Source organism: Papaver somniferum, unplaced genomic scaffold, assembly GCF_003573695.1.
Source record: "Papaver somniferum cultivar HN1 unplaced genomic scaffold, ASM357369v1 unplaced-scaffold_15, whole genome shotgun sequence".
Classification (NCBI taxonomy): Eukaryota; Viridiplantae; Streptophyta; class Magnoliopsida; order Ranunculales; family Papaveraceae; genus Papaver; species Papaver somniferum.
This window is the reverse complement of record NW_020624376.1, coordinates 5,501,894-5,515,262: the sequence shown is the minus strand read 5'-3', so window position 1 is coordinate 5,515,262 and position 13,369 is coordinate 5,501,894. Positions and strand designations below refer to the sequence as shown.

General features: G+C 36.6%; 1 protein-coding gene and 1 pseudogene across 1 annotated transcript; one reads left to right on the top strand and one right to left on the bottom strand.

Moving 5' to 3' along the window:
- The first annotated feature begins 711 nt into the window (after window positions 1-711).
- Window positions 712-3,051, top strand: LOC113335735 (annotated as a pseudogene).
- Window positions 3,052-3,218: 167 nt separating this feature from the next.
- Window positions 3,219-5,127, bottom strand: LOC113335646 (probable inorganic phosphate transporter 1-3). The gene has a single exon (XM_026581671.1). The coding sequence runs from the start codon at window positions 5,023-5,025 to the stop codon at window positions 3,415-3,417; it is 1,611 nt and encodes a 536-aa protein (XP_026437456.1). The 5' UTR covers window positions 5,026-5,127; the 3' UTR covers window positions 3,219-3,414.
- Window positions 5,128-13,369: the final 8,242 nt, after the last annotated feature.

Here is a 13,369-nt window from a genome sequence, read left to right as displayed (position 1 = left end):
CTTAAATAGGCGGTGGTGGTGGTGGTGGGAGGAGGTGGTGGTGGTAATCGGTGGTTGGTGGTGGTGATAATCGGAGGTGGTGGTGGTGGTAATCGGCGGTGGTGGGCGGTGGTGGTGGTAATCGGTGGTTGGTGGTGGTGATAATCGGAGGTGGTGGTGGTGGTAATCAGCGGTGGTGGTGGGAGGATATGGTGGTTATATATATAGGTGGTTATTAGGTTGGTTTTAAATTAAATTAGGTTAATGGTAGGTTAGTCATTTCAACATTTTAGGACATTCCTTATCACTATAGGGAAGGTGGCCTAATAAAATCATGGTCCCCTCAAAAAAATCATGGTCCCTAAAAAATCATTCATTGATTTGGGGTACCCATCACCGCCAAATGATGCTCAAGATGATACGGTATCGCATAAAAAATCAAATAAACTCTGAGAAATTAGAGTACATCGCACGAAGAAAATTAACAACCTCAATAATTGAGCAGTGCTTACAACCTTCGTATTCGACTGAATTACGTGGTTGGGTGCAACACGGAACTAGAAATCTTGCAACAAGATGAGATATGATTTGTACCAACACAAAGACAAGAAAATGAACGAGCAAACAAACAAAAAGTAACTAATTAACTAGAGAACAACAAAAAAGATAACAGTACTACAAGAGCCACTTCTTTTTTGTGAACTTCTTATTTCCTTTGCAGTTCTGTTCAAGATGGAAGAAGTAGTTTTGTTGGATTTTTGGCCAAGTATGTTTGGAATGAGAGCAAGGAAGCTTTGGCTGAAAAATGTATCAAATATGAATACAAAGAAGAAAATATTCGGTATAAAAGTCCATTGCTTTTGCAGATGAATCCAGTTCATAAAATGATTCCTGTGTTGATTCATAATGGAAAACCCATTTGTGAATCACAAAATTGGTTAAAAAGACCAAAATAAACAATTCCTGGGTAAAATGGACAGTTAGATTTTGATAATGTTTAAATGGACAAAAATGTAAAAATAGGCAGGATGTTACCAGTTTCATCGTGCCCATTTTTAAATATTTTTTCTTATTTTTAATTTACACAGGATGTATCCAGTTTCATCCTTGCTATTTTTTAAATTTAAGAAAGGATAAAATCAGTTTCATCCTTACTATTTTTTTTTGGCCATTTCACCCAAACTATTTTTTACTCGTCCATTTGAACCGTGATTTAAAAATATTTGGACAAATGACCCATTTTCCGTAATGGAAAACCCATTTGTGAAATCACAAAATTGGTTAAAAAGACCAAAATCAACAATTCCTGGGTGAAAAAGACTTGTACATTTTGATACTGTTTAAATGCACAAAAATTTAAAAGTTATTGTTCAAATAGACAAAAATATAAAAATAGCCAGGATGTAACCAGTTTCATCCTACCCATTTTCAAATATTTTTTCTTATTTTTAATTTATATCAGGATGCATCCAGTTTCATCCTTGCTATTTTTTAAGTTTAAGCCGGGATGAACCCAGTTTCATCCTTGCTATTTTTTTGTGTCCATTTCATCCATATTAATTTTTGCTCGTCCATTTGAACCATGTTTTAAATTTTTTTGGACAAATGACCCATTTTCTGTTTGTGAATCCGTAGTTATTGATGAAGTTTGGAATGATAAATTTCCATTGTTACCAAGTGATCCATATCAGAAAGCCACTGCAAGATTATGGGTTGATTACATCGACAAAAACGTAAGTTTTAATTACAAACAAAAGTTTATTAATTTTCATTTCTATATACTATGTTTTGTTTAATTTGTTGATTAGGATCAAGGGCGTAGGCAGACAAGATTAGTTGTCCTACTTGCTATTTGACTCTCGGAGCTTATTTATGTACATAATTAAACAAAAATATGCATATACTAAAAACAAAAGGCAAATAATAATAATACAAATTCCTTTATTGTTTACTCTTTTTTACCTTCAGTTCTGGCTGCACAAAAAATTAGTTTACACACTTCTTAATGCAGGTCTATGCGTTTGGGAAGAAGACATGGATGACAAAGGGAGAAGAGGAAGAGAAAGCTAAGAAATATCTCATAGAAACCTTGAGAGTATCGGAAGGAGAGCTTGGAGAGAAACCATACTTTGGTGGTGAAAATATGGGGTTTTTGGACGTGGCCTTGGTTCCATATTATAGTTGGTTTTATTCGTATGAGATTTGTGGGAAATTCAGCATTGAAGATTTCTGTCCGAAGTTGGTAAGTTGGGCTAAGAAGTGTATGGAAAAGGAGAGTGTCTCTAAGTCACTTCTAATGGCAACTGCAAGATGAAACGTAGCTTATATAAAGACAACTCTTTTTATTGATGTTTAGAAAATCTCTCAAAACTAAACACAAGCTCTAATCTTGGTCATATGATCAACCATAACTTTGGTGATCATATATATATATAGAACTATGAATTCCTTTTCCTAATCCTATTACCTTATTACATGTCTTTCCTTTTCTTAGAACTAGATGACTTTTAATTCCCTTAGGATTACATCAACTTCCTAATCTTGTCCTAACCAACTTGTTAGTGACTTCTATGTTGAAGTTAATCCAACATTCTCCCCCTTAAGCTTCAACTGTGCTTGTGAAAAATCTTGTACGTATGATGGTGCTCTCGTCTCCCATGGCTCGGTGTAGACAAGCTCTGATACCAATTAATGGCAACTGCAAGATGAAACTTAGCTTATATAAAGACAACTCTCTTTATTGATGTTTAGAAAATCTCTCAAAACTAAACACAAGCTCTAATCTTGCTCATATGATCAACCACAACTTTGGTGATCATATATTATATATAACTATGAATTCTTTTTCCTAGTCATATTACCTTATTACATGTCTTTCCTTTTCTTAGAACTAGATGACTTCTAATTCCCTTAGGATTACATCAATTTCCTAATCTTGTCCTAACCAACTTGTTAGTGACTTCTATGTTGAAGTTAATCCACCAACTTCCTGATCAAAAGAGGGTCTATGGATTTGTTATTGACCTTAAGAAGTTTCATGGAATCGATAAGCATATGAAAAGTTTGTCATGAAGTTACTAAAACATGATCATTCTTTTTTTTTTCTTTTTTTCCATATAAAATTTGATTAATAAATCTCCTAGTGTAATAATGATTTTTAATTTTTCCTTCTTTTATGAAATTGTGTGGAAATTAATTTCTTTTGTTTCCCAGGAAATCTTTTTCTGTGAAATATGCAAAATAAAACACAAATCAATCTTTTAAAAAATCAAACAAATAGTAGAATTTCATAAACAATAACAACAGCTTCAAATCGGCTCATTTTCCCAGCCCACACTTTTTTTCACACACGGAAAGGGAGTTAGACAACCACTTACATCAACATTAAAATTTTTATGTTGAAAATAAAAAAAATAATCAGGAAAACCAAGAAAATCAAACAGGCACTGATCTGTTGTATTCGGGCCTTTGAATCACTTCTTCGTACGTGTCTCCGTCGTTCTCACCTGACAAGTCCTCCAAAGATTTACCATTTGGTTCTGGTACGAGGAATGTAAACATCATGCCAATGAAGTTGATAACTCCGAGCACGATCAAGGAGTTCTTAACACCAATACCAGCTGGATACCCGTGATCAGTCTTTTTTGGATCTTGATTCTGGGCAGCATATAAAAATCCAAATGCACCAATGATGGCACCTGCTTTCCCTGCGGCTGCTGATATACCATGACATGTTGAACGCAGCCTAGCTGGGAATATCTCAGCTGGTACAATGAAAGTTGTACTGTTGGGTCCGAAGTTTGCAAAAAAGAAAGTTAATGCATACATAATAACGAATCCGATCCTGTTCTCCTTTTTACTCCAGTAGTTGTAAGGAAATGCAATAGCAAACATGAAGACTGTCATGAAGAAGAAACCCATCATTTGAATTGCCCATCTTCCCATAATATCGATGAAAGCCACTGTAAACCAGTACCCAGGAACAGTACTGCATAGAGCAATTAATGTTTGTGCCCTCGCAATCTTGAAAACTTCTTGAGCAGCACTCATAGTTTTTGCCGGTGGAATCCACCCAATTGCAGTAAAAATATCCTTCTGGAACAAGTTTTGACTGTAAAAAGCAATGTCTAGCAAGAACCAAGTACTTGTGGTTCCAAGTAAAGGAAGCCCATGACGTTTAAGAAATTGCATTGAAAATAAACCGAATGAATTGTCGGTAGTTAATCTCTCTACCCGTTCTGTTTCAGCTTTAATCTCCTTATTTAAAACCTTAGACATATCGGCAGCTGCCCTTTCCGCATTTTTTTCTACAAGAGCAGTGTAACGAGCGGTTTCAGGCATTTTCATACGCCAGTAGTAGGTCAAAGCGGCTGGAATTGCACCAAAAATAACAATAATACGCCAAATGTAGTCCATCTGATATGGAAGGGATGCCTTCGCATCAACTTGATAAGCTGGAGCTGGGTATTGTTTCTCGAATATTGAAGAAACTATGATGGCCATAATTCCTCCGGCTAGAATTCCAGTTCCCTGCATCGCAAAGACAGCAGCGATAAAAGCACCTCGAGTTTTCTTGTTGGCGTACTCAGCCATGATAGTTGCAGAAAGTGGGTAGTCGCCACCGATTCCAAATCCAAGCCAGAAACGGAAGAAACATAATGTAGCCATGACTGCTTTTGGTTGGCTTCCTAGGGAAAGACCAGAAAATACTGAACAACTGACCATAATAAGTAGGGTAAGACCGTAGACACGCTTTCTACCCATTCGATCACCTAACCAACCAAAGAAGAGCTGACCAGCAAGTGTGCCGACCAGAGCTACACCATTAACTGCCGCAGCAACATTTGGTGGCAAACTCCCGGGTTTTTCTGCTCCTTCGACCGTGTAGTAAATCCTACCGAGCAATTTGGTGACAAGGGAGATGCAAAAGAGATCGTAAGCATCTGTGAAGAAACCCATACCAGCAATCACGATGGCCGTGAAATGGTACAATTGTGTCTTAGCTACATCAAGTGCTTTAAGCACTTCTAGTCCTTCCTTCACCATGATGACTCCAACTTTGTTCTATCTTTTTGCCCTTCTCTTTCAGGTTCAAGAGAGGGAGAGCAAGAGATATGGTTGTTCTTACTGTAAAAATGGAAAGTAAGGTAAGAGTTGGTACTTTGAAATTGAAGTGAGTTTCCATTATATAGAGATCCGTCCCAAAGAATATACTCGTAAATTCTCCTTTATCCCAACTATATCTTATTAACTCCTTGTTAAGCCTTAATTGCAGCTTTACACAACATCTCTATCTACAATTCTGCATCCATAAATTGTTGACAAGGTCAGATAATTCAATATCAAAAATGCAAAAAAGGAAAGAAAAACTACATCATGGAGATAATTTAATGTCAATAGGTGGAATATTCACAGAATTAATTTGTTAGTTTGAGGAACCCCATCACCCCGCAGTGGTTGCTCTTACAAAGCTGTCAGCTGATATCCAACATTAAGTATATCAAATTAGAAAAAGTAAATAACTTGACAAACTATTTTCATTTATTGTAAAACTGAGAATATGCGCATACTTATAATCTCAATATCGGATGTCAACGGATATCGTTTTCTCTTCAGATGCAAAAGAGACACATAATTATTTAGTTTGGAGTTTTTAATTAAATTTAATATTAGGGTTATTTTGTTTTTGGTACTCACGTTTTGTCCAACTTTTGAGTTTGGTCTAACATTTGTCCAGCTTGGCGTTTGGTACCTGGAAAAAACGTTGACCCGCGTTGACTTGGATACAGTTTGACTTCCGTTTGATAATTATTATAAAAATTAAATAAAATCTAATTAGTAATGTAGTTTACTGTTTTAGCCTTTTACTTTACCAACAACGTCTCCCTAACTCCCCAAATCATTTTCTATTTCTCTTCTTCCACCTCCAGGCCCTCCACAAACACAGACATGAATCTTTCTTCTCTCTCAAATCTAGCTCTCTGCTACTGCCATCTCGATTCTTCAGAATCTACTCTATTTTTTAAGAGACGAAGTGGATTTAGTTATGGTACAGTTTGTGTTTAGTTAGAGTTTTGCTGTTTTGAAAAATTGAAGTTTTAAATGAAAAAGTTATATTAGGGTTTCGATTCATCTTCGGGTTTCAATTTTGGTTCATGACAGAATCAATCTAATAGGGGTTTCAGTAAGTGGTTCAATTAGCGATTTTGATTAAATAAATCAATTGGGAGAAGGTTAGGGTTTGAAGAATCTGAAGAAGATATCAGGAAAGAGGGTTGTGATGTTGTGATTTGCTGTTGAATCTCAATTGATTCAACAAATCAATTGATTCAACAAATCAATCGATTCAACAATATCAGGGAAGAGGGTTGTTGAATCTCAATTGATTCAACAAATCAATTGAGATGTTTTGATTTGCTGTTGAGAGATGGGGATATTGTTGTTGAAAAGGGTTTTTGTGCAATGGAATCGCTGCTTGCAATTGGTCTGGTCTAAGGTGTGAAAAATGGTTGCAGTAGTGTGATGAATCAAAAGAGATGGGATAGTGGCTAGAGATTCAGATGGCATTGGTGGTTACAACTCAGATTTGAGCTCATAAAGTAGATAGCAGTGATAATGGTTTCAGCTGGAATTGCAAAAGAAGCTGCAGAGAATAGGAGTTGATGTTGCCGCAATAGAGAAGGAATGAAGCTGGTGATGTTGTTTATGAGTTGAGCAAATGAAGTTACATGTTGCTGATTGATTGAAATGCAGGAGTGTTCGAAATGCTGCATAGATGAATGATATGAGTTGTATATGAATGAATGATTGTGCAGGAAAGGATTTGAAACAAATGGAATGGAATTATGGCTGGAATTGATCAGATTTCAGATCTAACTCTGTCGGACTTATGTACCGGCGAGTAGACTCAGCCGATTCAGAAAATGAAGTTAAGGGTAAAAGGGTAAATTTGTTTAGGTATTAGGTTTTATTTAATTCTTTTTGTAATTACTAGACAGAAGTCAATATTTAACATAGTCAGCTCGGGTCAACATCTTTTTCAGGTACCAAACACCAACCTGAACAAATGTTAGACCAAACTCAAAAATTGGACAAAACCTAAGTACCAAAAACAAAATAACCCTTAATATTATCTAGATATGTATTGTTGATCACGTCTTAAACTCCTGCACTTATGGAAATCTATGTAGACAACCAGGCCTATGTAACTGGAAAACGATTGTGATTTAATATGGATAGATGATCACGGGGCTATAACTGAACGGCTGCAAGTTCATACTCATGATGTAGTTGGACCGATTTCCACAGAAGTTTGCAGTCGAATATCAAGCTCTAGTCCAAAATTGCAAACTAGTACTTCAAGTGGAAAATGTCGAGAAATTTTATCGTTAAGACTTTTTACATGATTGAGACGAGAAATGATTAATAAACATGAATGTGTAACGGAGATGATTAGTCTGACGATCTTTTACATGTCAAGGAATTTCAGCTAGCTATCCTTAAAAGAACTATTCAACTAAAAGTCCAACCGAATTTCGAAAGAACTATCCTTAAATTAAAGAACTATTAAGTACTAACCAAGCCAGCGGCTAAGTCATTTCAAAAGACAACAGCAGTAAAATCGTACTTATTATTGTTGGGGGTATAATTCTAGAATCTAGGTTGATGCCATATCATGATAACACACAACTCAAAAATAATTACGCTTACAACTGTATGCATACATCTATGATCTATTGATTATGAGAAAGATTCTATTAGATGCCAATTCGTTTTTTTTAGAACACAATTGTGAGGCTGTCCAATATTCAACTTCTTAATTATCTAAGTAGTTATTTGCCGTACTGCAAAGTTCAAATAGTTCGTCAATTCAAATTAGTGTCAGGTGGAGCAGACAATATATTTGTTTGTACCATGTGTAAAGGAGCTGTTGGCCGGGCGAGGACTTAGAAAAGGTGAAATTCTCGCACTTATTATTCGTGATCAGAAATTCCAATGGAAAAATTTTGGACTTTTAGTAACCATTTTATACCTTTTTTCCCCTTTCAAACTGGTTTTTTGCAACTGCTTTGGTCAAACGGGGACTCATTGAGTCCCACAAACGTACCAATGACCATTGACTATTCGAGTTGACTGCCCAAGTTCGCGGGTGCACTCCTACTGGACACTCGAAAAATATAGTATTGACCGTTGACTAAATAGTGTCGAGTGTTGTTGACCATGAACATGAGTCCAGTTGACTGGTCAATATTTTGAACGCACTATTAATGCACTGCAAAAAATGTTCACACTGCATTCATCGTGCAGTCGTGTACAAGGACATGGACGTCATTTTTTCTGGTCATATTTTGCCCTTTTGGTCATTATGTTGTTTTTGGAATTCAGCAGTACGTTGACCATATACGCGGAAGTGGACGATTTTCTAAGTCCTTTGGCGGCAAAAATCTCTGTGTAAAGTTTCCACATAACTGGGTCGCGTTGCTGCCTTTACCGCCTTTTGGCTATTATCCAAGTTTTCCATCCAGACAACCAACTCAATCTCCTGGCTAGTCCAGTCTGCCAGACGGTCAACTGCTAGTCGAAATCAACTACCGGTCAATGATTACATCGGTCAACATCAAGTGACCATAGTTCATCTAGTTTGCCCATCCCGGTCCGCCAATCAATTTCGTTTTATCGGTCCATTTTATTTGGGGTATTTCACCGTTCAGTTTGTGCAACCTGATTCGCCCAACTCGGTCCATAGACTTGATTATCCTGACCAGGTCCGTTTACGTTCCCAACCAATATTTCATCCAAACTGCCAGCTAGTCTATTATCCAGTTTTCCAGCCATATATCCAGTTTTTTAGACGTGCTGCCAGCTGTATATACTACCAACCACTCTGTCATCCAGACTACCAGTTCATTCTGCCTAACGTCCAGTCAAGCCGATCTTTCAGAAAGTCTTGTCATTCAAAGCTTGACAGCCGCAAGGCCTGCCCGTCAAATCTGCTAGGCCATGTCAGTTTGGCCAGTTTCCATGACCCATTACGAAAACCCTAAAAAAAGGTTTTAGAAGTTTTTGGATTGCTTGCTGACCGAGTCGCTATGGAGAAAGTTCTTGAAACATTCTAAATGTCTTGCTGGCCAAGTTACCATTTATGAAGTTTGTCTCTGAAATTAGAATTTAACCCACAAATTCAATTGTACGAATAGGGAGATCTGAACCGTAAAGAAAAAAAACACACCAAGAAACCTGAGAATGAAGCAAAAAAATCATTTTAATACAGAAGTTAATAAAACATCTCATTTACTTATCCTTAATTCTTTCCTAGCATTTCATATCATTATCATCAAATTAATGGTGTTTTCTGCAAAATTTATCTTTGGTACAAACAATATCACTCCTGAATCTCATGGTTATTGTTCCTCTCATTTCGTGTATTTCACATGATAGAAAGAATTAGGTCTTTTGTTTTTCAAAAGTATTTCACATGATTGAAACATCAGTTTTGTTTTTCAAAAATTCTTTCTGAACCCGTAAGGAACCAAACAAAAAATCGCCTGCTCCCAAGCTAAAGTTGGTAGGTCCCATGACATTCAAAATGGACTCACCATCCCAAAAAAGTGTTCACCATTTCTTTTTTTAAATGTATACGATTTTTGTGTGGTTTACAATACAGTCAATCTAATACAACTGTTTTTATTTTGGGTCCAGTTCATGGGCCATCAACTTTTAAGAAAAGATTTTGACCAATATGGACGGCCAATCCATTTTGATTATGTAGGGTCTTCATGTATGTTAACGCGTTAGCTACAATGCCTTACTTGACTTCTGCATAGCATCGGCCGTTTAAAAATGGTCACGTGTCCATATCAGAGGCACGTGTCTCTGGTTATCAATAAAGCATTTTAAAAAAATATATATATTAATTTATTTTTCATATCAGTGTTTGGTAAAATATTTTCAAAGTACTTTTAATCCAAAGCGTTTCCAAAATTCTCCAATTTTTAAAAGTTGAGGGAGAGGAGCTTTTAAAAGCTCTAAGCGCATAAGCTTTGGTCCCACCTTATTTTAATGCATAATTTTTCTTTTATATCCCTATTATATCATATAACTGACCAACATTGTCTTTAATTTTTTATAATCAATTTCTTATTCTTTACGGAGTGTTCTATTAAATCTATGTCACAATTTAAAGATTATTATTTTCATTTGCTAATTATATTTTATATACCATTTCCTTGATCTTTGAGATTACTTAATTTGTATTTTTATATGTTATTTATAAACCATTTATTATATTATTAAAAAAATAAAATAAATAAGAATCAATATTAAATAAATTTTTGATTTTAGATTCACTTATTATAGTTGCAGCAAATGACAAAAACAAACATAAATTTTTTATATAGCTTATTTTATTTTATGGGATTTAAACATAATATATTATGAGTAATTATTTTTTATTATAGATATAATTTGTGATTAAAAAATTATATTTTATTCTGGATATAATTTGGAAATGGTATATTCTAGATTTTCATTGTTCTTTTTACACAGTGCGGCACATCAGAAAAACACTTTTACAGAAGCCGCAACATTATCGAACTAGGCCTTAGGCCATCCCCTGTGCTTATGTGTCGCAACTGCTACTCAGAGCAGTTCCTATGAAATGAACAAACTTGAAGTTTGTTCATTTTGCTCCCACTATGGACTCAACAAACATGAAAAAAGGATGTTTAAACCAACAAATTTGTTGGTTTGTTCATTGGGTTGGAACATGTAACGCGCTTGATGAAAGGTCGGGCGAGCTTCGCTCCAGTGCTGGCGGTTAAGCCAAAAATGCTGGCGCTTGTCTTTCCAGCGCGCGCTCTTGATCAAAGCGCCATCGTCTTTCCTGTAAGTGTCGCGTTTTTCATAGAAGCGCCAACGGCTGAATCTGGGCGGCTGAGAACTCTTGTTATCTAACGGCTATAATTTTTGAGTTCTATAAATACTCCTCATTTCAACTCCAAATTCACATTCACACATCTAGTCTTCTTTACTCTTCTCTGAGCTTAAAAAAAATCTTCAACTTCAACAAATTTTTCAATTCTTGAATTTTTCAATTTTTAAACATGTCTCGACCTTTGTTAGTTCGGCGCGCTCCGTATACTAAAGAAGAAGATGAAACTTTTTGCAAAAATTATGTTTTTTTTATTTACTCAGCTTGCTTCAACAAACTATCCATGGGTGAATTTATGGGCGGTTATTCACGACGGGTTCTGCAGTGACACCCGTAATCCGAGTCATCGTGCTATATGCGACATAGAAAATCGTTTTCGTACAGTTAAGAAAGAATTAAGTGAGTTTGTATCTTTAACCTACAAGCCAATCGATATAAACTGAGAGGTGAAACCGATGCTGAGATGGTAACAAGATCTTTGGCTGAATGGCGAAGATAGAAAAATGTGGCTTTTCCTTTCGAAAAATGTTTCGAAATCCTTAAGGTATTGAACAGTTTCAACCCCTTCTTTGAAGATAACGTAGTCCGTCGTAATTCAGTGAAGCTAATGTAAAATGCTTAATTTTAAAGCTAGTGTAGTCCTTCGTAATTCAGTGAAGCTAGTGTAAAACGCTTAATTTTAAACATATGTAATTTCATTTAATTCAGACCGTCGTACTTTTAAAACTAAAATTACAAATGCAGCAGAATTAAAAATTACAAACAATCTCTCTAACGTCGCTCATCACTAGCTCTCTCATTGTTATCTTATGGAGTCAAGAATTCTCCAAGACCTGGGGATAGACCTGGGACATCCCCAATTGCCAACATATTAAGTAAATTTTCATAAGGAGATAAAGATGGTTGAACAACATTGGGCGATTGGAAAGCACTACGCGATTGTTGGAAAGCACTCGGTGCACTCGGTCCTCCAAGCATATAATATGTTTGTGGTTGTGGTGGTGGTGGTGTATAGAAATCATTTGGGTTGTAGGTTGAAATGATGATGAAATGCGCCTAGGATGTATCAGAAATACTTGAGGTTGAGATACATGCACAGTTTGTGGTGAATAAGTATTGTGCCGTATGTGTGGTGAAGAAGAACTCTATCGTACTTGTGTTTATCCCACCACCGTTTCATCACTATCGTGCCATGATCTGGTGGAAGCGGAATCCTGTGACCGCCGCCCATCATCATTTACAGTTGGACACAATCCAAACATTGCGTTCTCGTGTCATTTCCGACACACATCCAAGTGTGTAGCCCCCATTTTCCGAGTCAGTCAATACCAATCGTTCAGTTGGCTCCTCAACTCTATCTCACTGGCAGTCACGTTGTAGTAAGGATAATCACGTTCCATACCTTGGGAAACAATGAGGATCGTGGTTAGCTCACCTTATGAAGTAATACTTGGCATCTTCCAACGAATTTCGGGCAAATTTGACGAAGATGATGTAGAACTTGCACCCGTGGTGGAGTAAGTCATAAAGCATGGCTCTTTTGGAGGTGGTTGGCTAGGAACGATATTTGGGTCATGGGACAGGCGTGATAACGCCGGGAGATCAAACCCATAGATGCGCATGTTTTACGTCCCAATTACAGGATTCGCAATCGACTCGTACCATTTGACATACTTTGCTTCACTAATATTCCTCTTTGTATTTAGTTCATACCTCTCCCAATTGGTTCTTCTCAGCCGTTCAAAATCTGATCCAGAGGTTTGCATCTGTTGTGGTGGGTTAATTGCAATTGCATATATACGTTGCATTTGGTATTGCAGTCTTTCTCCCATGTACCAAACCCCTCTATCCAATGGTGGAGTGTAAAAAACAACTCTACTCAGAGAATAATCAAGAATACGTTGTCCAACATCATCATCATACTGAGGAAAATCAATGTAAGGGTGAACAACGACGTTGTTGTGGCTCCGAGTCATCTGATGAAACCTCTGAACAGTACTGGAACCCGAAATGTCGCTGCCAGTGCCCTTCGCTAAGTTGGTCGAGATGTACATATTCAACATTGAAAATCTTTGGGTATCGTCTTTAAGGAATGGCTTTCTAACATGGAAGTAGGTATACCACCAATACTGTAAATTACTCCATAATTTTAGTATTTTGACTTAATCTACATTTGCTCAAAATTATTTAAATTTTAAAATAATAATTTTGATATTTACCTCTATGATGCCCCAGAAACCAGTGTACGTAGTTATCTCCTCCCATGGACGCATGATCCAGCCCACAGTACAATTCTGCTAAAATTGCAGATCCCCAGTCATAATCTGGTGCTTTGTCAAGATCTTCTAACGCTTGAAGCCAACCAACACGAGCAACAGAAGTTGAGTTTGGAAATAATGTCTGACCCAGTACCCATAAGATAAACATCCTTCCGAGTTCAGGGTAGTCATCTACATGCTC